The 26,963-nt window shown below is 39.1% G+C and overlaps 1 protein-coding gene across 1 annotated transcript; it reads left to right on the forward strand.

Annotated features, from left to right (window-relative positions):
* The first annotated feature begins 20,077 nt into the window (after positions 1–20,077).
* Positions 20,078–25,591, forward strand: ZNF281 (zinc finger protein 281). The gene has a single exon (XM_040611083.1). The coding sequence runs from the start codon at positions 20,358–20,360 to the stop codon at positions 22,995–22,997; it is 2,640 nt and encodes an 879-aa protein (XP_040467017.1). The 5' UTR covers positions 20,078–20,357; the 3' UTR covers positions 22,998–25,591.
* The last annotated feature ends 1,372 nt before the right edge of the window (positions 25,592–26,963 follow it).

Consider the following 26,963-nt stretch of genomic DNA (forward strand, 5'->3'; position numbering starts at 1 on the left):
AAAAAAATATTCTGAATTGAGATGGAGCCTAAATAGGAGTGATCCCCAAATTGATCATGAGTTAAGTCTTGCAAGGTAGCATAGCTTTTTGTCAGAAATATTTTGAAGTGAACACAAGAAAACAGCAATGAGAAAGACAGCACTGGAGACTGAAATGTGAAGAAAATATCTGCAAAAATTAATAGGGAGATACGACTGAAGGAAAATAATTGGAAGAGGTAGGGATGTCTGGGAAATGTAAGAAAATATATAAAAAACCGGAAAACAAATGAACCTCCAAACCTCTGTGTGACAGTGTACTGCAGACAGGCAAGGCAGATGCTAGGCAAGAGTAAGGATTGCTATTGTAAGAATTCTCTTGCAGGATAACAAACGCATTCTCAATTTCTTCCTCACCTAAGGGTAATCATTTCATTGTTTCTAACTGCATAGTGTCCTTTTGGATCTCATTCTTCCTGGCCAATCTTCCTCTTTCTGTCCTTAATTTTTTCTGTTCTATTTTTCCTCAGATATCTGATGCTCTCTTCTTTAAACACCTTATTTGGGTCATAAGTGGTGTGGAAATAGAGTTGAAAGGGCTAGTAGAAGAAAACTCTTACCGGATATTTTTTCTCCTTCTTCGTTAATCTTTAAATATTGAGAACCTTATGTAAATGTAAAACATTACTAGCTAAGTTCTTACTGTAACTTACTAAGTAACTTACCATAAGTTGGATTCCTAGCCAATTAAGTTAGGACAGTGATCTACGCGGTCAGCTCAGTTCAGTGCTGGCAGACATGGGACTTACTATTTCAATCATGAGAACTTGCTGGAGAATTTAACGAGGCTCCAGCCCATGGTAATGGTCATACTTCAGTTTAAGTTGCATGTCGTGTATTCTCTAACAGGAAGTCTGAATTGGGCCGCTTAAAATTAACAAAATTATGAAGCTGAGAAGCCTTATTTCTTTCCATTTTTTACCTGCAACATCAAAATAAATTTAATAGGGATAGACATAGCATTAAAAACTAATAATGAAAAGTAAACAAAAAATTTCTTTGTGTTTCTCTGGTGGTAGTTTGTTCTGTCACTTAAGCAAACAAAATACTAAAAAATATTGTCCAGAGTAAAATAAAATATTGCTTTCTTTAAACGTCTTTTAATTCATCCTACATATATCAAAAATGATTCTGTGACCATGAAGAGGAAAGCGAAGAAGGGAATAAGGATAAAGAGAAGAAAAAAAGACAGAAGTTATTTAATAGGTCTGTAATGATAGGAAGTTTATTCTAGGGTTGAGGTAAAACTTAATGGTTCATAAATAGCAAATTCATTATGTTTTTAATACTCAGGTTATATTAACACTATATAACATCTTTATGGTACCATTAGTACCACTTAGTCCCAAACTCAATTTGGAAATAAACATTTCCAGATCTTTTTCATGGAACAATTGGCCAAATTATTTTAAAAATAAATATTATTTGATTAGTGCATGGCTCATTCAATCACAAACAGACTTATAAATGTTTTATGTCAACTCTTACACAGAGCGCTTAAACATTAACAAATTAATTTATTTTAAAGGCCATATCAAGGTGAAAACACCAGGGCCCTAGGCAGCAGGACAATACATCACAGAGCCATTTCTCATTCAGTCACAGTAATGGCAAAGGATATGTTAAGACATAAAACGTGATATGGTTTGTTAAATATTCATTTATAATTTGCATTCATTATTAAATCATGTGTTAGAACTAATCTTTAATCTCAAAAATATATAATGTGTCGTAAAGTCTATTTGAAAACATAACAATAAATATTTTATGCTTTTCATGTTGCTGTTTAAAGGTTGACTAGTATACACCAAAATCCTTGTCGTTAACATCATTTAACTATTCCGAAGAGATCTGGTCTACACTGATGTTGATTTCAATAATTTATTTCAACCTTTAGGTCAATACAAAGTAAATACCTGTTTGGGAGATGGTCTGTTCTATGACTGATGACAATTTAGCTCGCCCAATACTCCATGGCGACACTGTCGTTCCTTGTCTGAAACATTTGCGGTGCAGGGCAGTAGCTCCAAGAGGTTTATTTTCCAGTGGTCCTTAACGGCTTGCTTGGTGAGAACAGCGAAGCTTGCTTTTCTACATGTTCTGTTTCATTGCCTGTGATTGCTGGAGATTGTCTTTATGTGACTCAATACCTTAAATGTTTTTACTATTGGGAGGTATACTGGCTAGAATACGATAGTTGCTGAATTTCCATAGAACTGGTATTCAATTTGCATTTTGTACACTGAGGAGAAAGGCCTGTATGAGAGGGCTGAGTGTGACGGAGAAGTGATTTGCACTATAGGAGACGAGGAGCTAGTCAATGAACCACGTAAAAACAGTTCATTAAAATGTTTATGTGCTTGGCTGGTTAATGAGAAGAAAGCTTTATTGCAGTCTTATGAAACCTTCAGGTTGAAGTCAGATCAATGCATCTGTAATAATTCAGACAAATGCCTGATTTAGGTTAAGAACCACCAAAAATCAAGGCAAGAAACAATATTCTTGAAGTCTTTCTTCCAAACTAAGACAGTTTTAGTATTGAACTTGTACGACTACAGAACTTCCTTACTTGGTGAAAGATTTCTGGACAGAGCTACCACCTGTCTAGTCTTCCCTTGATCTTTTCAACCCTGAAATGTCTGTTAGGTGGGATCGGAGGTATCTGAACATTTACTGACTCTGCAGCACTTGTGCTGAGGCACTGTGAATATGCTGGATGCTCTTAACGTACTGTGTCCTGTACATGCACTATACACCTTAATTCACATACAGTTCTGGGAGAATTCTGGTTACCCTATTTCTGAAGACTACAGTAAAGAAGAAAGAAGTCAAGCCTCTAGATTGCATTTCCCATTTAACTGTTGACTTGTCCTAGGAGTAAGCACTTACCTGAAAATAGGGATGTAAGTGAAATGGCCTTTTTGTCTGTTTGTTTGTTTGTTTAACCTAGGCACAATAAGTTACCAAGACGGTCCTGAACAAAGTGTGATTGGCCTAGTTAGATGCTATGGGATTAGTATTAGCAAAAGCAAACCCCTTGTAAAATGAGGTTTCCTTCTCCCTGCCAGAGATGGTGGCAAAGAAAACCACAGAGCTACAATTCTTCTTATTAGCTTAGCAAGGCAATTACCAAAGAGACTCTGTAAGGAACCTGGAGATTCTTAAAAGCTAAAAAGCTGGCCTGTGTATGAACCCTAAGAAGAGTAGGTGAAGCTATCTAAGAAACCATGCTGGGCTGCCTAAAACCTTAGAATAAGTTGGGTGGTGGTTTTGATTAATAAAATAACGAAGCAGACTTCCCTCTCTGAAAAGCAATACCATAGCTGAACAGTGGGGAATCTACTCTTCTTAATCACATTTTCCTGAAAATAGTGGTAAGAGAGGGAAGAAATATCTTTAAAAGATGCATAGTCAGAGTAAACCCCTGATTCCTAATCAGCCACATGCTCGCCCTATCCTTCTGGAGAATACCGACCATCAATTTCCCCATAAGATGAAGGGGAGGAAAAGCAGTGGTTTAGCATCCTATGCATTATCTCTCTTTTTATGATTACAAATAGAGCACTTATGTTCACTGACCCATATCTCATACCAGACATAACTAGCCAGGTCCAGATTTCGGTTATTGTTCCAGCACTGGATTAGGCCATGTGATCAGAATCAAATTTATCTAATATGATCACTTGATTGTGACATTTCTGATTGGCACTGTATGTAGGCACAGCTGAAGCTTGAAGACATAAAGCAAATGCTTTTGGGGCCCAAAAGGACAGTTGTCAGTGCTTTTACAATGAGCTTCAGAAAGGTTGAGGAGATGCTCTCTGTTGGGTTAATTAAGCTGTCCTTTTGCTTCAGCTTTAGAAGGGAAAAGCTAGTTTGCTCCCCATGTGGCTTTCCCAAACTTTCAGCTGTAGCTGTAAGCTCAAATGACCTCGGTCCTGCAGTGTATCAACTTGATGTGTATAATTGATTGCTAAACATTTTTTACAGCCTGTTAAATGGTAAGGCTTAAAAAAAATAATATATGAATGTTGATTAAAGTGCTTTTGTACAGAGGGGTCAGAGACATTAGCAAGTTAAAAAGAAAGTGCGAGCTCTGCTGTGGTACTTCTAACCTGTACGCTTTATTTCACATAATTGATCCCACATGTCTAATCTAAGTTGGTGGTGGTGTGTCTTTTTTTTTTTTTTTTTTTTTTTTTTTTGTCAGGTTTCAAACTGCAAATATTAAAATGCATTTGGAATAGAGTGTACTTCAGTAAGGACACTATACAGAATGCTCAGCAATGTAGATTGCTGGTATTATAATGGCAATGATTATAAAAGGAATAATTTAGATGACTACAGTAGCTTGTAATTGTGTGGTAAGGTAGAAGAAAAAAAAATCAAGGTGTAAAACAGAGTAATAGTAAATCGGAAATGGATTAAGACAGACATTCTAATAATAATTGCCAGTAATTTTGTCTTCATTATAATTTGTGGTGGTTTTTTTTTAATAACTGACGTAAGGCATAATGTATTTTTCAGGGTTCTGTGAGAGCTAGCCAACAAATGGAAGCTGTCACAAAATATTTGCAGCTCCTGTTAGTGAGAAAGGTATGATGCTGTTACAAGTACAGATTGAAAAACGTTCTGAGTGTACATCCATGAGGTTTTTGGCTTAATAACATAATGACTGGGTATCTGCAACAGAAAAAATTGTTTATCCATTTGTAAAAAAAAAAGAAATAATAAATCCTCAGCCCTTGTTTGGGAGTGAACGCTTCAGGAGTTTAATAAGCATAACTTTTGAATACCAGTAAGATATTTTGGATTTTTTTCTTTAAATCATTAGTACTGTTAAAGAAAAGGTGTAACTTGCTAGAGTTGCCCTGCCAAGATAGTTATCTATGAAATTCACAGAAGTACAGGAATAGTTTGGTCATTACTATTTCTCTGCTAATTATGACAGTTAATGCTAGTTACAAAAAACATTCACTATGATTTATCCACAGGTGCATCTGACAGTGAATATAACCCAAGAGCTTTGTGCATATTGTTCAACATCCAACGCGTAAAAGCAAGTTTTAGACTGTACCTGTCCAAGAAGGATTTGAAACAATCGTTTAGGGGTGAAAAGTTCAATGTTTCATGTACAGAACTCCCACATTATTCCCTTCCTTTGCACAGGCTGCTTTTTCTAAAAGGCCTAAAAGTAGAAGCTTTATTTTCTTGAATACTTTTAAAATAGATTTAAACATCATTTAATTGAACTCCATGGAATGTGGCAGTTCAAGACTTCTTTTCATAAACATGAAATTTCAGAAGGATGTTTTATATTTGTATCTATGCTATTGGAAACTGGGTAGAATACCTGTCTGGATGGTAAAATCTAGCAGGTGTTTGGTGATATTTTTTTTTTTAATTTTAAATTTATAAAGTTATTTTAATTGGTAATATCTGCCAAAATGTGCTGTTTATAAGAGTGAAATACTGAAATGATTTATTTTGAAAGTTGCTCAAGAAATGGAATCCACTTCTGTGATTTTATTTTTCATGTAATCTAAGACTATGATTTTTCACCACATAACCTTAATATTTTTTCAATTTCCTCATTTACCCAGAAACAGGATCAATATTTCTAATGCTGTATGGAATTTTAAAACCTTTATTTGTATTTTTTTTTGAAGAGAAGACAAAATGGGTTTATTTAAAAACACATCAGTCATTATTAGAGTACTACTCCTAAAATATTTCAAGTATATCATGACTTTTCAGCTGCATAGGACAATACAAGTTAGCCAAAATGAGTTTAGAATCAGAAGCAGAAAAAGCTCCAAGCAATAAATCCTATTGTAGTGGTGAAATGATAGGGAAAGTGACAAGAGGAAATGAGAAAAGAATATCTCTTTTAACAGGAGAAGTGTGTTTTATTTTCTATAAATGTTGCAGAAAATTGTCAGTAAGAGCTTTTCTTTCTCTCTTCCCCAACGCCGCCCCCCACCCCCCACCCCAAGTGCACAGTATCTTGTTTATACAAAATTAGCTATGCAGCTGACTTTAACTTGAAAGCTAAGTAACTTGGACAGAATATTTCTGGAATAAGTTTCATTTAAGACAGCACAACAACACTGAGGTTAGAAACATGTTTGTGTCTTTTTTTCATGACTAGCCCATGTCTATTCTCTATGAAATTGATGTCAAAAAAGTATTATATATTTTCAGTGGGAAATAGAAGGCTGCCCTCTACTATCCTTGTCAGGACGTCGTATCCCTTTAATCATACTTTTCATTTCAGTACATTGAAATTTCCGTTACCAAGGACAACATCATAAATAAAAGTGTTTGTGAAATTTTTACCTGCAGCTTCCTAACTTTGTGCATTAAGCATGAGACTAGCAGAAAGGTGGTCAAATGTGAAAATTTATAATCATTTATTACGTACGGCTGAAGCGAGAAGGGAATAAAAGCGTGAAGGCATACATCTATAAACTGGAGCAGAAAAGCTTAAATGAAAAGTAAAGTGAATTTCTGTGTCTTGTCATAAAGTAATGAGAAGCTAGAGCTTTATTCATAGCAACCCAAGATGCATTTACTCTCAATCTAGCTTTAGCAGTAAATGCTTCCCTGATGTATTGCTTCAGACTTACAAAGAAATATTTGTGCTCTACATAATAGTATAGTTAGGAGAATTACTGCATGGCTGAGGAGATTCTATAAAGGTTTATAGCTGGTGGTGTTACTGTAATTTAATCACAATGTAGCTAATGTAGTACTTTAATATCACAGGTTACTTTTTTTATTTACCATTTATTAGTAACTGACAGTCAATCATCACCACATCATAAACAAATCACGCAGGATTCTATAGGAACCCTGAAGTTCCGGAATGGATGCACTGTAGCTCTTACATGTGCTCCATAATGAACTAAACATCAAATTATTTTTTAGCAGAGCAATCAAGTAAGTCGGGGTTCTTGTTTTCAGTCTGTCAGCCAAAGAAAATGTTTCATGTCATGAATACAATTAGTGTTGCATATTGTGCATACGTGTGTGAGGTAACGCACCAATCCATTACAAGACATACTGGAGAATTTTTTCAAAAATATGAAGACGACTCAGGCAAAACACAGCGTATATGAATTTGCACATAATGAATGAGTTTATACAGGCTAAGAATTATGCCCTCTTAGTTTCAGCCACCTTTTTTCTAGGATTACTCTGCTTTGTAAATTGAGAAAGTAAATGTAGCTAGTAAATGTAATAGAGTCCATCCAGTGCTCTTAAGGCACTAAAATCTCAACATGTATTTTTGTGATAAGAATGATTTGTTTTAATTTTTCTTTATTGTCCTTTTTAAGATGCACTGGAGGATTGACTTCCCCCCATTTTGTGCTTATCATCAGGTTTTAGTACAAAATTACTGTACTGCATCCAAAGTCGCTTGTCTTAGCGAAATTAACCACTGACTGGAACTCTGAAAGTATTGCCTCTTTGAACTGAAAATTGTGGTTCTCCCAAGACTCTAATGACACTGTCATCTTTTAATTGCAAGCAAAATCTTTGTTTTTCAGTACTCTCTAGCTGTAGGGGGATGACCAGTAACCAACATCAGACTGCCATGTTGATTAATATGTAGTAGTAATAGGCCACACAGAGATGTATGTATGTAGGCTATTGGTGCATGTCCTGGGTACGCTGCAAAGAAACAGGCTGAAGACCAAGTGCCTTCAATCACTTGCAAGGCATGCCGATAAGTCTAGTAATGCATACCCTGGCATGGCTTATTGCTATTAGAATATGTCTCTTTAAATTAAAATTTCATGCAATCTACCCTTTCACCGTGAAAAGTACGTCCTAGAAGAAAAATGTAAAATACTTGGGAGGATGTATATGAAAAAAACACCCTCATTGCTATTAGATATATTAGAATATGAAACCTCCTCTTCTGTTCAGCATTGCATTGTTTATGTCTGCAGGCTCTCCAGACTAACCAGACATTTCCAAGTATTAAATCTGATGGGAAAGGAATGCTGTTGATTTGACCTTTCTTAACTGACTAACTTAGAAAACAAAACAAGAAAACCAAAACCAACCCCCCACTGTGCTATTAGAAGACCCTGTAGCATTGTTTTCCTGAAAATTACTGTACAAATCTGTCAGGTCATACTAAACTCTTGAGTTTATTTACATATTTATCAATGCTTTGACATAAGAGTTTTCCAAAAGAAACCTGGATGGCTACAGTTTGCCCTTGTAGTTAGCACAAGTAAATGGACGGTTGTCCCATGCACTGCCAAATGAAAATGGTTACTGATTCTATAAACATAGTATTATTGTTAGTATGTAAAAAAAACAACCAACAAACATTGCAAAAGGAAGACGCTAGTAGAAAACCATATTCATTTCTGTCTCTGTCTTTCTTTTTGCTCTTCGATGGCTGTCTACAGCCACTTTCAGTGCTTCCTAGAGTGGTCAGCAAAGATCTGATTTTAATCACGCTGCACAGAGGTGAATCAGTTTATAGACGTGCTATTCTACTGTCATACCTTTTTAAGGGTGCTTTCTGGTTAGATTACCAACGGGTTGAATTGCAGACACTAACATCTGCTTTGAAAGGAGGATTTTAATACCGCATGGATTCAATTAATACCTTCCTTGTGCAGATATCCTATTCATAGTCTATATTGAATCTTGAAAGCTGTAGAACCATTGTTTCTTTTTGCAGTGATGTTTTAAGAATTATTCTGCTGGCTAGGTTTGAGACTAAGTTTCTGACATTTAGACAGTTCTAATCTGTTTTTATCGCACCTGTCCGAGCAGCCTGATACAGTCTCCTACTTGACACTTTTCTGTTCCTCCTCTTGTCTGACCCTTTCCTCACAGACCTGCTGATAATGTTGCCCCCATGCTGCTTTGCATCTCATCTGAATTGGCTTTTTTTCCTTTCTTGCTAACCACACACGTAATGTTAACGGGGATGATGTTATAAGAAGAGTGGGAAGGCTGACATGAAAATGTTCCATGACAGAAATGGTCAAAAAGAACTGAAAGACGTGATGCAAAGGAAAGTGATATCATTCTTTGGAATATAAAACGTAAAATAATTGTTTTTCATAAAATACATTGTTAGAGCACTTTGTCTCATTTGCAAACCTATGTGGAAATAGACTTGACTTTTCTTTCCTTACCAGCTTAAATTTGCTTAACTGAAGTATGAGTTATTTAGTGCTGGGCAGAAATGAAAACTCCATTCAAAAGAAATGATGTGTGAACTTGCATCACATTTTCAGACTGGCTTTCTTAGAACTTTGAAAACATGGGTTGTTTTCAGGTGTAAATAATTTGCTTTAATATGCCTATCCTTTTCAAGTCCACTATTTTATGAGATATTTAAAAACTCCAAAAAGAAGCTAAATGAAATTTGAATGTTTCTCTTTTTTTCCCCCCCCTTAACCCCCACCCCGCAATTAAATGTTTTTGTTTATTTTGCCATGAGAACTGAGAACATAAGCTTTTTGGGTCAATCCTAAAGTAGCAATTAATTTCAGTGCCTATATTCAGGCAGTGATTGAACAATCACTTATTTATATGGACTTTTTTCTAAGGTAAAGTACTGCAAGTTCTTTGTATTAATTATACCTGAGATACCGTTTTAGATTTTGTTTTTCTCAGATTTTTTTCTAAAGGTCAATTACCATCATCAACTGAGCAGCTTAAGGCTTCATTGCGTAGTACGCCGGGACACTATGAAGTGTCTTCCAAAGCATGTAAGAACAGTGGTTTTTACTCTTAACTGCAACAACAGATGATTGAAAGCAAAATTTCAAAGGCATATTTGGAACCCAACATAGAGTATAAAACTAAATAGTTGAGATAGCTTGATGATGCATAAGCAGTCAGAACACATCGTAGCTTTCACAATCGTGTGGCTGGGCTGGCTCATAAAGGAACTCAGATTGTAAGCTGAACATATTTGCCATGGAACAATCAAGAGAATGTAAGCATGACCTTTGAAAACTATTTTCACATTGACATTTTTAGACTCAGAAAAAATTTCTAAGTTTCTCGCTCAAAACAATGCCGTGTATATTTGTCACCTGAATCTTTGGTTTGGGAAAAATCTGCCTTTTTACTTTTTAATCTGAATTAACATCCTTTTGAAATTATAAATTGGAAGTTACAAAACTAATATTTGTAACTTTTTTCATATTATTACAAAACCCAGACTGACTTCATCTTCCCAGCAAGGATTAAAAGACAGAAAAACAGGCAGGGGGGAAAAAAAACAACCCTATTTCTGGGTAGTTGCCCACTCTGCTAAGAGTTTCAGATCGACAACCAAAATATAAGTATATTAATATATAGTTTTGAGTATAATATCATGGGCCCATCAAAGGTTTCCCAGATCTGCAACAGCGGTTAGGGTCTAACTCATTTTGAAATTTATTTTTAAACCATTAAAACTGAGATATCTGAAGACAAGTCTCTGCAAATCTGGACCTAAGCAATTACTGCCTCTCACAGAAATTCAGAACCAATAGAAATGTGTGACCTCTGGTAAGAGGTAGCATTCAAATAATTTCTGATAATGGGATTTTTTTGTGAATGCGTTTTATATTTGTTTTTAAGGCATTTATTCTTGCAACAGCAACAGGGCAACATTAATATCTGAAAGGCCACAGATACAGTGATCTCCCTCTAATATTAAAGGTGAGCATTATTCCCTAGAAGGATTCACTAGCAGTGACCTAGCATTGGAGGAGCTACAGACAGCACTTAGGGCTGTCTTATCTTTATGCCCTTTTCTCATCATTCAAGAAGGAGTTTGTACCAGTAACTGTGCCGTTTTGTGCCAAGAGCCTTCTCTGTACTCAGGCAAAACACCTGCTTGAAAGTCCAAAAGGGCTTCTGCTAATGTAGGAGGGCATCGTCAGGAATGTACAGTAATAGGAAAGATGTATTTGGAATGAAGCCTCAAATACTGTGTTTCTTTTACAGGGTATCTCCGCATCTGCTCCAAACAGGATTACGTGAATGACATGAAAAACGGGGGAGAGGATGTGGCAAAACTGTTCAGTCACATAATAAGGAGATTAGCTCTATGGGAAATAGTGTCCGTCATGAATACATCTGACTGGAGAGAATTTAGATGGAAAGCCTTTATGAGGTTTTTTTGTTTGTTTGTTTTTTTGTTTTTTTTTAAGCTAGCAATGAAATCTAGGATGAATAATGCTCCATCCAGAACGTGTGAAAGTATCTGTGTGTCTTGACGTCTTAGAGAAACATTTTAAGTTATATAGATTGTCTACAGTTGTAGCTTAAAAAAAAATAATCCAACACACTTGATCATTAAGTATGAGTTATTATTGTCCAGTTTTTGTTATGGTAAAATAAGAATATTTAGAATAGAGTCTGAGCTTTCAAATCTGCGGAAAAGATCCTGTTGGTTTGAACGGGCAACACTCAGATGTTTTTTAGCCATTGGCTGTACATTTATAGGGCTCTGCCTATTATTTCTAAGGAGCTCAAAAGAAGAAATTTAGAAAAGCAGATTCTGCATTCAGTATAGTTCACGGAACTTTTTCTAGGGTCTACAGATTCAGAGAAGCTGTAACCTTAGGCTTTAAATTACTATATAGCAAAAGGAGGGCAATATACAGCAGCTTCCAGCATGTGGTACAACCTTGGGATCTTCTGCAATGCATGTACCTGTGCGTGCATGTAAGGTGGAGAAATACTTGCATATATAAACTTGTAAATGACAATAATACTAGGATTACACTGGCTGTATTCTAGCTTCCCTATAGAGATTTTACAGTGATTCTTACAGTCTAATCTACACCATTGTAATTCTAAATATTTCCTTTTCTTAAGAAAAATTTCTTGAGACAGATTTTTCTCCCCACTTCTCACATTTAATAATGCTGTAATACCTCTGAATGGTTGAGACTAAATTGGCTAACCATGTTGTGAGGTGCTAATAAATGTACGAAATACAGAGTTTAGCTTGATTTGGTGCCAATCAACATTTTCTGTACCACATCAACATGTTACAAACAGGTTTTGCCCTTATTTGTACATGTGTCAACTTGTTTTGGGTGAAGCAGACCAACTTTAGAATGAGAATGTAAAGCAATAGTTTTTCAATACAAAAGGTATTAAAGACATGTAATTGTTTTAAAGAGCATGGATTAATTTTGGGGTGAAATAATCCATTTCTCTGTATGCTTCCTAGCTCAGTGAAAGTACTTGGAGAAACTTTTATGAAATGAGAAAGCATGGTTTATTAATAAAGACATCTCTGAGATGACAAGCGCAAGGAATAGATGGCAGTTGATAGAAGTTATGAGCTGGTAAAAGTAAGCAGGTAGAATGAAACTGGCAATTCTTTCCCAACAGCCAGTATTCTAACACAATGTTGTACAGAAAGACTCTTTTTGTACAGCAGTGGAATCACGCAATGGTATAGCAAGGCCAAGCCCTGAGTACACATTAGGTTTTATTCAAACCACTTTGTGTGTATGTATGTGAATAACAGATATATCTGTCCTTTAGATCTTTGATTTATATGGTGATGGTGTGTTTATGGTAATTAATTTGATCAGAAGAAAAAAAAAAAACCTGTCTTCATGTAGTCTTGGCTTTGCATGCAGTCAGTATGCTATGGAAGAGTGTCTTGATATGTAAAGTATAATTCTGAAAGGAAGAAACAGAAGAAGGAAAGCTTTTTACATTATGATAAATTTCCATTAAAAGAAATTTAAATCCTGTAGCCCTGACTGTAATGCAAAGATCAAGTAGTTCTCTTGAAAGACAGGTGGAAAGAAGGACCCTGACCACCTCAAAAAGTAGATCAACACAGGCTTACCGAGGTGCTCCAATAGGATCTTGGTAAGGTGGTTAAAAAAACCTGTTAGATGACACACTTCAGTCACACCAGAAATTTGCTATATCTGCCATACGATAGCTTATTCTGACATATAAACAGCATATCCTTGCTTAATCAGAGAGGTGGACAGATGACTACTTTTTATTTATTTTTTTTAAACATGAAAATTTCATATCATTCTAAACATACCTTTATGCAGAGATGTTATTGCTGACTTTATCTAAAACAAACTTGAGGATAGGCTTACATTTGGCAACATGGAATGCTAATTTGCTGAGGCGGACAAGAATCTGAACTGCTCTTTTAATACACTAGATCTCAGTTATTCTACTGGACACATTAAATATGATTTCATCTAAAATTTCCTATGTTGCTCCTTTAGCAGCATGTGTTTCTGAGAAGAAAAGGTACTATAACGTCCCTGGTAACTAAGGTGGAGGTTTTCTTGGCATTAAGCTCTAGGAATTATGATATTAGGCCACTCATCTGACTAAAATCAGATTTTTCAACTATTGCTGCTCCTTCCCTTAAAAGCAGTTGAATCAGTGTTTCAAAAGTCATTGTCACTTTTTGAATCATCAGATGTTCTCTGGATAAAAGACAGACTTTCTGCTTCAGGCTGTTTGTTGATATAATTTTCCATATGGGATAGATTTGTCTTTGGAGCAATGTGTATAGAGCAAAGCCTGAAAAACTGTGCTTCATTTCTTGCAGAGGTTCTTGGTGTTGATCTACCTGTGCATCTCCACTTCACTGACGTTAATGGAAGTATCTTTCTAGCATGGCTCTCTGAACTAAGGAAATAACATCTGGCTCCATTTACAACTGAGGCAGAGAGGAATTAATTTCCAAGGCCATACCAAAGAATCTTTCACAGGGTAGGTTGCTGATTTGCTCCAGGGCCTTTGCTATGACAGTTTATTACAACCAAATTTCTGAGGATTTGTTAATTTGGTCGTGTTACAAAATTTTGGCTTGTTTGTTTGTTTTAACTTCTAGTTTTTAAAGGCAGAAAATCTGAATCAAAATCACATTGTCTCCTCCTGTTTGCCAAGCCTGCAAGTACTAATTTCAGTGATAACTACAAGAGCTCAAGTAGTTGCCTGAGGGACAGCGACTTTGAAATGTCACAGCAGTACTGTTTCAAATGTCATACTTGTTAAATGCTGAAGTAAAGATTTCGGACATCTTCATCTACGGTAGAAAAATCCTGTAACTTTTGAATTTGGTATCCATTGCATTAACCCTGATGTTGCATGGCACAATTTTCCTGAGGCTTATAGATACCAGCACTGGTATGGTTTTAAAACAAACAGTAAACTCCTAACCTATCCTTGCCAAGACAACTTTTAATTCTTTTAGGATTGCAGGAAGACAGTGTGATTAAGATGAGTTCTATTTGCAATCTGCAGTTTCCACTGCTGTAATACAGCTATTTTTTAATTTACAAAAAAATAAGCAGAATTAGTTCTGTATACCTGTACATGATCTTCTGTCTTTCTCTATCCCACACAGCAGAAAATTCCTTGCAACACAAACTTTTTCAGTGATGGAAATCTTAAAGTTCATACTAGAGGCAAGCTTTTAAATATTGAATTGTTTTTATTACATATCAATTTACTAAGAATGTATTTAATTGACTTTAATTCTTCAATTCTTCTATATAATGTTTACATACATGTTTTGCTAATATAGTTTTATTTAAGTGACCTTTTGAAGTATTCCAGTATGGATATTAGTAGTTGAAAATTCTTAAACATCTCTTTAAATTGTGTCAAACAAATGAAAGATCAAAGGCTTAAAAATTAACAGAAGGATGAAATAATTCCACATACTAGAAAATGGTATGTCTAAAAGGTGCTGAAATTAAAAATATTAAAAGTGTCAGTGTAACATTCTCCACCACACCAAAAATTGATTGTAATTTATTGTTTAATTTTGAATGAAATATGCTGTCTATAAAAGGAAGCTTTTAGGAAATGTGGAATAGTAACAGTTTGAGAGACAAATGTTAAAATCGGGGAAAGAAATGTCTGATAAAAGAATTGTCCTGCAGCTTTCTGTTGCCCTAAGGCAGAATGAACTTCTGGTAAGTGTCAACTTTCAGTGGTATCACCCAAATTGGAACAGATCCTGACAAACTTGCTGAAGATTAGAACTGTGCATAGACTGATTTGTTCAAGATAGCAAGGACAATTCTGCTAAGACCTGCCAAATTTAAAACCCGAGCAGTCCATTTACGCCCTGCAGAGCGACAAACAAATCTGTAATTAAGCACACAGCAATTCTGTTCCTCAGTCTCCAAAAGGCAGGATTCCAGCTCAGCTGAAGGTTTTTAACTTCTAGTCGATGTCTACCAGGAAAATGTCCTACTTTTCCCTGAGACTTGAAAAATGACAGGTGTGCTTGTATGTTCTCTTTTCTCTACTCATGGCCAGTTTTTCTGCCTAGAAACCTTTAACGTTTTCGAGGCACAGACAGCCTTATGCTATCTGTATATGCTACTTAGCCTAATGTGGTTACAGTTCCCCTGGGTGTTCATACCTGCCATCGCAACACAGAAAAAATACAAATGTGCCTACACATGCCTATACAAACTATGCTTCTTAATGAAGGATTATTGGCATGGTTTTTTTAAAATCCCGACAGGTAAAATAAACAGTCCTGGATAAAATTACTGGCTTGGTCACAACACTGCTTAATTCTCAGGCTGGTCAGATGTTCTTTGCCTTCTGGGCAACTGAAGAGTTGAGGCAGCTGCTCACAGAACCATACTGCAGGTAACACCATGGTCTACTGAGGAAACAGAGCAGCTCTTACTCTTTGCAATTAATGAGCTAAAGAAAGTGAACTATCAATAATGCAAGACCATATTATTTTTAACATTTCAAACCACCTGAGGATCTTTATCTCTCTATTTTGATTTCAGACAGACCACAAACTATCCTGTACAGGCAATTGTTGATGACACTGTCGTGTGGAAAATGACCCCTCCGTTACCAGTTGCAGGTGCCAAGACCTGGATGTAGCTCATTGCAAGCAATAAGTAAAATCCTTGTTGGGCTGCACAATTTATTGATGTTAAAGGAAAAAAAAAAAAAAACCACCACCACTACAACAAGATAAAACAAGACCAAAACCTCACAGAAATCTACAAGAAGAATTAAGAATGTCCACAGTACTTGGTATCTCTAACAGTTAAATACTTAAATGAGCTGATCAAGCTCAAGAAAAGCAAAAACTTGGCATGCCAATTTAAGATCTGGAATCTTTAATAACTTGTTTCTGAATTTTCTGTAACATTACTGAACATCCAAACCTAAGTAGCTAACTAGTTTGCTTATACCTGTGATTATAGAAGATTAACAGATCTCGAAAGAGACTGAGAAGCATTTAAAAACAGTATCTGTGCAATTCAAAATGAAAAAGCAGTCCAGTGTGTTAGAAGGCTTAAATGTATGTATCTTAATATCACAGCAAATGATATTGTTTGGATTGACAAGACTTTTGGCAAGACTTTTCACTCACGAAAGTACCTGAATAATAAGTGGCATGTGATTTTACTCACACTTCTGGGAAGCCTGAGAAAGGAATTTATTTCCTCGCCCCTCCCCCCCCCCCCCCCCCCCCCCCCCCTTAATTTTAACAATAGCTGATTATTCTCTGCCTCTTACTCTGGCATCTACCCATTCCAGCCTCTTTCCCGGGAAAGAAATCCCTAAAATCCTGAGAACTTGAAATGGAGATAGGAGGAAATAAAGGTTTACACTTTACACCACCTCCTTTTTTATGTATGTATAAAGCAGGCCCCAATCAGATTAATACATAAACATGCATACATTATTTAGCTATTTATTTCTATTACATTTGTATTGTTAGCATTAACATAAGAAGCCATCACTGACAGCTTTCAGTGCTATCAAAAGCTTAATGATTCTTTAAAAGCTTTGTACTAAGACACTTAGAATGATTTTTTTGCAGTGTTCAGCTACAAAGCACCTGTGATGCTGCTTATTTGCTGTATGTTGAACAATTTGATCAATCAGCTGCCAGTTGCCTATGTCCAATGCAATTATGATGTGCATCTTCCTGAAAATCCAGTATTTACTTCCATCTCAGATAAAACCAATTTTACTTCAGTGTAACTTTAGAGAAAGTTTCTCATCTCTTTTGTTTTTCAGTTGAAATGAAGATTTCAGATGATACTAGGAAGAACTCAGAATGGTCCACTAACGCTATATTTGAAGAGAAAACTGGCATTTTATTCTACAAATAATTTTGCTTGGCAAGCTTCTGGATTCTGGTTGTTCTGTTTACAAATAAGCAGCATGATATGATTGGGGTATGTTTTGTATGAAGGCACACCCAAAAATGTAGCTGTCTGTTCTCTGAATCTGCTCTTAACTTATTCTTGAAGTTACTGATGTAATCTGGAAATAACTGGAAGTAAGTATTGGATATGAGTGCTTTTGAAAAACTAAAAAGAAATGATGCAAAAACACTCTCTCTGTCAATGATTTTTAGTGGCATTGGGTAATTCATAGAAATATTACACATGAATGTATTATTCCCTGCCTAATAACATAGTGATTTTGCTGATGCGCAAATCCAGAATTAATCCAACTGTCTTCAAGTACTTTGCATGTTGGATTAAAAAAGTTGTAAATTTCTTTGGTACTCAAATGTAGGTTTGGGGTTTTTTTCCAAAAATATTTTCTGTCTGAAAGTGTTTTTTTTCTTGATATATTAAAGTGGTCAGTTTAAATATTAATATTACTAGATAGGGTCGTTTTACAAATACATTTAAAAATCTGTTATAAACACAGGGTGAATCTGAGTTACACAGAAGCATTTTCTTAGGAAGCTACCTTGTACATCTTATTTTGATTTGCTATTCTGCTCTTCCTAGTAATTAGCCTGCATTTTTCAGGATTCTGCCTGCAGATTTGCAAGAACCAGTAAGGTGTCGCACTGTTAACTTAGAGCCTGGAAACACATCCTTTGATAAGGTGAAAGTGTTTGGGGAAACTCACTAAAGTGTTTTGTTTGGTTTTAGCTTGTTTTGTCTAATAATAGAACAATTTGAAGCAAGATGTTAAAAGAACTTTGATAAATCATGTATACTATTTGCTTACTTGCACTTTTTTTGTGTTCTCATAGATCAGTTTCTTTCTATTTAAATTTCTAAAAAGTGGGTTGTATGTATTTGTCAATATATATGCAGGAATGTATTTGTAGTGTAGAATTTGGTAATATATGTTTTCCTAATTTCAGTTAAAAAAAAACAACAGAAATAAAGATGTTTGCTCATTCTGTTTGCTTTAGCATCTTTGTTTTCACATTTTTTTTAAATTTAGCACTTTTATTCAGAAGACCATTCAAATATAAAATTATTTTTTCTAATTAATGCTTTAGATCCTTAGGTGCTAAGTGTTTTTTATTGCCAAACAGTTGACTACCACAAACGCTGTAGGTGATGTACTCCCATGTTATCAAATAAATGCTCAAGGTGCAGCTTATAATGCTGAAAAATAGAAAAATAAATTGACCTTGATGAAGTGTGTCTTCTTTTGTCTGTTCCCAGGAAAGTTTATTTCAGGTATTTCTACTGCTGAAATGATTAGAGTTAACAGCTTTTTCCCTCCATTTTATTTTACAGGGTCTCTTCATCTTCCTGATATATGGGGTGTACAACACAGAGGTAAGTCTGCTTGGAGTATCTCAAGGCTGACAGAGTGAATGAGAGAAATGACAGGTTTCTTATCTTGATAACTGAGGGACAAAGTTGGCTTTCCATATGAGTGTCCTACTGCCCTTCATGCTTGGACTAGCTTATATGCATCCCAGCTTACCATTAAACACAGACACCCTGAAAAAAGGGACAGACTCATTTCTCATAGGTATTGACTAATATTTTACTGCTGCTTTAAGTTTTTTGAATTCCTGGTCTTTCTTTTAACACTTGGCTAAACCCAACAGTCCTAAACTTTCATAATTTAATTTACAATTTAAAATGAACTGTTAGTTTACATGCTCTTTAAAGAAAACTATTTAAATTATAAAAGGAACAAGTTGTACTTACTTGACTTCAGAATTTTGTTGGGTATAGAAATTGCACTAACTTCCATTTTTTTACATCAACTGGACGTTTTCAAGGTTTTAAAGTCTGACCCAAGGCCTGGCAGTACTCAGGCCTATGGAAGGCACCAGATCGCTGCGGGCTGAGCTTGATAAAAATCAGAAGGCATTTATACGCCTCCATTACTCCCATAATGTTAATGATGAAAACGAGTGTTATATGTTCAATCCCCGGTTTTTAAGCTAAGGTACCTCAGCACTTTACGATAGAACCTGGAACGCGGCAGTAAACCCCACCGGGGATCGAAAAGGCTCTCGCAGTCAGCGGTTAGAAATGGTGCGGCGTTCCGCCCAGGGTTCATCACAGCCCGGGGCCGTGCCCTACTGACACACCGTGGGAAAGGCCGCCCCACGGTGGGGGCGGCGGGGGTTTCGCTGCAGGGGGCAGGGCCGGAGCCCTCGCCGCGGCAGCGGGGGCGCAACGCGCCGGGTGAAACGCGAACGGCCCGTCCGGGTGGCGGTGCCCACTGCCGGCAGCAGCGCCCTTCGCTCCCAAGTGCCGCCGTCGTTCCGAGCCCCGAGCGGCCGGGGTCCCCCGCCCGGCCGGGGTTGCGGGGCCGCCGGGCACGCAGCCGCCTGTGCCGGGCGCTTGGTACGCGCGCTCGTCGGGCCCGCAGCCGCCAGGCTGCACCTGCCGACGCGCCCGGCGCCCAGCCTCTCCCGCAGGGGCCGGGCGCCGCCCGCCAGGGGCTGTGTCTGGCGTTACCCGCTGCCCGGCCCCTCCCGCGCGGCCGCGCCCCTCGACGGCAGGAGGGGGACGTGGCCGCTGGCCCGCCCGGCAGCGCGGCGCCCGCCGCAGGCGCGCTGGGCACGGCCGCCCGCCCCGCCGAGGCCGCCGCTGGGCGCCGCGCGGGGCTCCCGCGCCCCCGGGCGGAGGCGCCGGGCGGCGCTCCGGCCCGGGCCCCCCGACATGGCACCGCCTTCCAGGCGGGCGCGGCGGCGGGCGGGGGCCCGTGGCGCCTGCGCGCTCCGGGGGCTGGTGGCCGGCCCGGGGCCGTACCCAGCGTGCCGCGCGCCGCGCATGTGCGGTGCGGGGCACAGGGGCTGCTAATTCCATTGTGGAGCGGACGCGGCGTTATTTTTAACTGGAGGCGGCGGCGGGAGCCGTAAGTGCAGCCCGGGCCGGGGGCCGCCCGTCGGCGCGGGTGGGGGTGGCGGCGATGCGCCCGGGTGGCGGCTGCCGGGCCGCCGCGGGAGCCAGCCACTGAGCGGGCGCCGCCAGCGAGGCGGCAGCGGTGTTCGGCGGGCGGGCGGCGGGTCCCGCAGCCCCTCTGGGCCGTGCCTCCTTCCCGGCCCGCCTTCCCGGGGGATGAAACTCGGCGGCGGGTTCCTCGGCGGCGGCAAGAGGGCGGCGGCTATGGAGCCCACCTTCCCCCCCGGGATGGTTATGTTCAACCACCGCCTGCCCCCGGTCACCAGCTTCACCCGGGCGGCCGCGCCCCCGCCGGCGGCCCAGCATCCCCCGCAGTGCGTGTTACCTCCGGGCTCCGCCGTCGCTTCCTCCACGGCGGCGGCCGAGCCCCCGGCGCCTCCGCCCCCTCAGGACATGACTTTCAAGAAGGAGCCGGTGGGGGCTTTCCCCTCGGCGCCCGCCCCCGCGCAGCGGAGCCCCTGGGGCTTCCTGCAGTCCTTGGTGAGCATCAAGCAGGAGAAGCCCAGCGAGCAGGACGAGGAGGAGCAGCCGCCGCACCACCACCACCACCACCACCACTACGGGGGGCTCTTCGGGGGGGCGGGGGAGGAGCGCCCCCCCGGGCTGGGCAGCGGCGGCGGCGAGGGGGGCGGCCAGAGCGTGATCCAGGACCTCAGCCTTCTCCACCACCTGCACCAGCATCCCCACCGGGACCTGCTCCTGAGCGGCAGGGGCGAGGGCGCCCCCGGGAGCTCGGGCGAGCCAAAGCACGATGCCCAGGTCAAGAAGGTGAAGAGGCCAAAGCCAGAAACTCAGGGAATCAAAGCCAAGCGGAAGCCAAGCGCTTCGTCCAAACCCCCCCTGGTGGGAGATGTGGAAGGTGCCATCGCGTCCCCCAACCAGAAGCCTCATGTCTGCGAGCACTGCAGCGCTGCCTTCAGGAGCTCCTACCACTTGCGCAGGCACGTGCTCATCCACACGGGGGAGAGGCCTTTCCAGTGCAGCCAGTGCAGCATGGGCTTCATCCAGAAGTACTTGCTGCAGAGGCACGAGAAGATCCACAGTCGGGAGAAGCCCTTTGGGTGTGACCAGTGCAGCATGAAGTTCATCCAGAAGTACCACATGGAGAGACACAAGAGGACACATAGCGGAGAAAAGCCATACAAATGTGACACTTGTCAGCAGTATTTTTCGAGGACTGATAGACTGTTGAAGCACAGAAGAACGTGTGGTGAAGCCATAGGTAAAGCAGGGGCTGGGATGGAGCCCGGATTGTCAAATAACATGGGTAGCTTGGCTGCATTGTCTCAGGGAAATACAAGTTCCTCAAGGAGAAAAAGCAAAACAAAAAGTACGTCCACTGAAAACAAAGGAAGTAAGTGTAGCAGCAAAGTAACTGAATCTCAAGTTACGAGTAATGTGGCCATACCAAATTATGCAGTTGATATTCCTATCGTGTCTTCCAGCAGTGGTCTAGTTGGCACGGGTGTAGAAGAACTTCAGAAAAAGGTGCCAAAATTGGTCTTGAAAAAAGGAAGCAGGAAACAGGCAGACAAAAGTTACCTTAATTTTATATCACCGCTGCCAGATATTCTGGGGCAAAAACCACTGTCTGGGAAACAGAGTGGCTCACTAGGCCTAGTAGCCAACACCGGTGTAGAAACCATTGGCCTTCTCCAAAGTACAGGTGGTAAAACAGGTCAAATAAGTAGCAATTACGATGATGCCATGCAGTTTTCAAAGAAAAGAAGATACTTGCAAACTGCAAGCAGTAACAGTGCCTTTTCAGTTAATGTCGGACACATGACTTCCCAGCAGTCCGTCATCCAGTCTGCAGGTATTAGTGTTATGGAAAACGAAGCTCCATTGTCTCTTATTGATTCAGCATCTTTAAATAGTGAAATAAAGTCTTGCCACGACAAGTCTGGTATTCCTGATGAAGTTTTACAGAGCCTTTTGGACCAGTACTCTCACAAATCGGAAGGCCAGAAGGAAGATCCTTTCAGTATAACTGAACAGCGTGTGGACTTGCACACCTCAGGCGAACATTCAGAGATGGTTCAGGAAGAAAACTTGAGCCCTAACTCTCAAACAGTTTCAAACGATAAGGCAAGCATGTTGCAAGAATACTCCAAATACCTCCAACAAGCCTTTGAAAGAACAACCAATAGTACTGGTTTTGCTTTTGGACCCAGTTTTCAATTTGTTAGCTTGTCTTCAAGTCTCCATAACCACACTCTGTTCCAAGACAAACAGATATACACTACATCGCCACTTGAGTGTGGCTTCAGCCAATCCGTTACCTCAGTATTGCCAACTGCGTTGCCAAAACCTCCGTTTGGGATGTTGCTGGGATCTCAACCAGGCTTTTATTTGTCTGCTTTGGAGGCTACGCATCAACAGTTGACTCCTTCTCAAGAGCTGGATGATCTCATTGACCCGCAGAAAAACTTAGAGACTTCATCCAACTACCAGTCAACATCTCAGAAACTGACTGGCCAGAAGGAACAGAAAAACTTAGAATCCTCAACAAGCTTTCAGATCCCGTCTCAGGAGTTAGCTAGCCAGATAGATCCTCAGAAGGACATAGAGCCTAGAGCAACCTACCAGATCGAGAACTTTGCACAAGCGTTTGGTTCTCAGTTTAAGTCGGGCAGCAGGGTGCCAATGACTTTTGTCACTAACTCTAATGGAGAAGTGGACCATAGAGTAAGGACTTCAGTGTCAGATTTCTCAGGGTATACAAATATGATGTCTGATGTAAGTGAGCCATGTAGTACACGAGTAAAAACCCCAACCAGCCAGAGTTACAGGTAAGGTCCCGACTGTGACCAGGCTGTGGGGTCTTCTTAATGTAATTTTGTTTTGTTTTGACAATACTGCCATTGGAATGTTTCTACATGGTCCTGTTAAGAATAATGTAACATGCCCTTTCAATGCAACTTTTCATATTTAGTTTTATTTTGTTAGTGTGATTTTTTTGCTTTTTAGATTTGTTTATTATGGTTTTTAATCAAAAATCAATAGATTAAAATAGTGTTTTTGTTCAAGTGACAATGTTTAGCAATCAAATTTACATTATATAGATTGTCAGGGAATAGCCCAAAAGTTTTAAATGCAAAAAATTAACTTTGTTCCTAGGACTAAGGTTTATTCTAATTGCTTTACTCTCAGGAAAGTGTAATGAAGCATGGGAATTCTATGCACCACTAGTGTATTGGAACTTCCAATTTACAGATAGTGACGAATATATCTCAGCTTTTTGAGGAAGGGATCTATGACATTTCAAATTGCTGTTTTTTAATATCTGGGCTGATCTGAAAGAATTTTGCTACCTAAATCTTGTTGTTTTTAAAATACTCCTGTTCTTCCAGGTGATGCTCATTCCAGGCAGGTGGAGCAAGTATTCTTGGGTCCGTACAAAGAGTCCAGAATGGTAGCTTTAATATAAACAATAATATCCCCAGAACTCCTGTGTAAGACTGTAATTCCGTAAAGAGATTCTGTTGACACAAACAGTGAGAACAAAAACATGTGTGTCTGGTTCATGTCATTAGAACCCTAACTTGAAACTACAGTCATAATCCAGATAGGCTTTTGGGATACATTATTTATTATAGGTGGTTCAAACAAAGTCCTCTTGCTCTTCCCCTTCTCTTTTTTTCCATGTTCTTTTAGTGTATAAGGTTCCCTTCCTTTTGTTGTGCTCCCAGTTCCTCTGGACTTGGTATTGGGTTGTTGTCCCTGCCCTTCCCCCCCCCCCCCTTAATTTACACCTTTTCTTCCCTACTCACTCTCTCACCCCAACTTAATAGTTAGCATTTTAAAAGATTTACATTCCAGAAAGTGCGTATCTTCTTATGTACTTTCTGATGTCTTATGACATCAGATGATTAACAGTAAACACCCACATGTTTTAGAATTATGTCAAGGTTTCCATGTATGATAAGAAATAATATGCACCCACTTGTGCATACTAAGGCCCCTGTCCTGCATGAGGATCAGCTAACATGGACCCCTGTGCCCAGAGGTACACCTGTGGTGTCACTGGAGCCCTGTACAGCTGCAGGGGTTTGCAGCAGCTTGTCGTTGCAGGCTTTGAGGGCCTAAGGCTGCAATTCCATCAAAGGCTTCTGGTGATGACATGGACTACAAGAGTAGAACTTGAGTGGCTTGTTAATATCAACAGAACTTTTCATTGGAATTATTGCCTTACTTTATGTATATTTTGTGGTACATTATTTATTATATGTGAATCCTGATTAATGCCTGTGGAGCCACGGAAACCTGCTAGAAATACTGGTGGCCATTCAAAGCTGCTGAAAGGCAGTGGCACTGCTCTAAACCACTTTTTGCAAATGTATTTTTTGATTAGTTTTTTAATGTAATTTTGGTGATGTTTATGCTGATGGTTTTTTATGTACTCTTGGTGATGTTTCAGTCTTATGTACTTTTCTGGTGTCAGGAAAGTACCAGTGGTCGTTTGCAGTCTTATTGTGTAATCAGCCTATTACAGGCTTCCATGTATAATAAAGTTATTAACATTGTGCAAGTGTAAAACACTTCTGTTATGAAAGTGGTGTATTATTAAATGAATTGTTACAAAAATCCTGGGTAATTTCTCCTGTTGTCCCTGACCACTAAAAATGGAAACCTGAGCCCACTTGTAATCTCTTTTACTAGGTAAACTACCTTCCCCCCCCGCCCCCACCTTACTAGCCTAGAGTTTGTTCTCATAGAATCCATGTAACTCCATTAACTTTTTTCTTTATACTTGATTATGTATGTCGCCCTATTTCAGTTTAAATAAGCAAACAACGGTGCTCTGACAGAACCCAGCCTGTTACCAGGGATGGAATAGTCCTTAATCACTGTGTTGGCTTTTTCAGTACCTTTTGTTTTGCAGAGGTTATGATTTACATTCTTTATTGTGTGTAGTAGAAGTTGCATATGTATTGTTCTGGCTGTTTGCTTTAACTTAATACTAATAAAACCCATTATTCACAAAATCATAAAAGATATGACTTCTATTATCCAGTCACACTTTTGATAGCCTATTAAGGAAATGTTATAAGGTTAAGTTTTGAGAAGAAATAGTGTAACTCACTGGCATGTTTTCAGCTTTTTTGTCAGTCTTCAGTTTCTTTTTGGGTCAGATATCTGAATGCGCTATTTTAGAAATCAGGGTTCTGTCTCATACCTTTAGGTTCCAAGGCAAAACCTAACACATTTCCTTTAAGTTAAAATGTTCGTACAACCTAAACTTTTTTAATCTGTGTCTTTTTGTATATGGTTTTGGTTAAAAATATATAAAATGCATATTGTTAACTTCAAAGATGTTTTGTAATTTTTGGAAATCCAGAATGATGCATATAATACAATTTTGTTCAAAGTAAAGATTTTAGAAAGTCCTCTTCCTCTATCTTTTTGTTTGTTGGTTGGTTGGTTTGTTTGTTTGTTTTTTTGGGTTTTGTTGTTTTGGTTTTTTTCCTTCCTGCTCTTAACTACTGCATTGTAAGGAAAGCCTAGTAAAAACACTGTTATAGCACAATGTTTAAAAGCATTATAGGTAATGTGAAGATAGTTTGTGGACTTCCTTAATCTGTATTCAATTTTGCATGTGAATATAAGAGTAGCAGTGCTGAAAATCTGAAAATGGTTGAAAAGTAGAGTATTGAAGAACAGAAGACATCAGCTTGAATCAAGGCAATAAACGGACAAAAGAAAAAGTCATTGACATGCGGAAAGGCAAATAAGGATGAAACCTTTCCAAAGTAAATATGAAATATGCTAATTTTTTAATATTCAGAACATTATTAGGAATCACTGAGGGGAAAATCTGAGGGAGGAAATGACTGGAATTCTGTATGTTCTTTCCACAGTTTACCAGTAATTCAAAAATGTTTCTAAATAGAACACTACTAGACCTTTTCCTACTTTAATACGGAGTTTTTATTTAAATCGTGAAGGTTAAGGATATGGTAAAATGCACAGAAATCATGATATGGTTTGTCTGTTAGATATTAGAAAGAACTACATAGCAAGTAGTAGTAACCCACATGGACTAAAGCATTATTTAGGAATCTGGCAGAGAGAGGAGGAGAAAGGAAAGCAAAATGTCCCTTCAGTTTCTTTTTCCACTAGTTCTTGGTTTAGTTTGTTGTTGTTTTTAAAGGAATTACAGGTGGGGAATGATAACCTGTGTCCTATCACTAACAGGAGTGTTAAGAAGAATTGATATACATGATTGACAGAAAATTGTACATGAACTTACGCTTCTTATTATAGTAGCTCATGTATTTTTGCTTTGGAACAAGTGCATTATGGTACCCTGAGTTGTGGATGTGTCTGTATGCCCCAAGCCACTAGCAGTGCATGTCTGGTCTGCCTGCAGGTGTTCTAGAAGAGCTGACTAAAATTTGTAGTAATTCCTGAATTATTTAAATTGGACACAGACTTGTGGGTAGTGGGTGAAATTTTAGAGTAAGAAATAGGTGAAATGAAAGGGGGATGGAAACAAAGTGAAAATATGATGGAAAAGGCCTAAAAATATGTTGGTGCAAAGGGAGATCACAATTTCAGGTTTATGGACTGCTGATGAAGAAAAACTGTGTGGTGCCTTGTGGAGATCTTGAGAAGATACTGGAAAAATTCAATGTATTCCATTAGTTTTATGTTGTTTCAATTGTTTTTTCTCCCCTGCTCCCCCCCATTATTATATGCATGAAAAAAACGTATTTGTCTGAATGATGCTTCTGTTTTTTCCCCCGCTAACTAGAAATC

The sequence above is a fragment of the Falco naumanni genome, chromosome 11, assembly GCF_017639655.2.
Source record: "Falco naumanni isolate bFalNau1 chromosome 11, bFalNau1.pat, whole genome shotgun sequence".
Taxonomy (NCBI): domain Eukaryota; kingdom Metazoa; phylum Chordata; class Aves; order Falconiformes; family Falconidae; genus Falco; species Falco naumanni.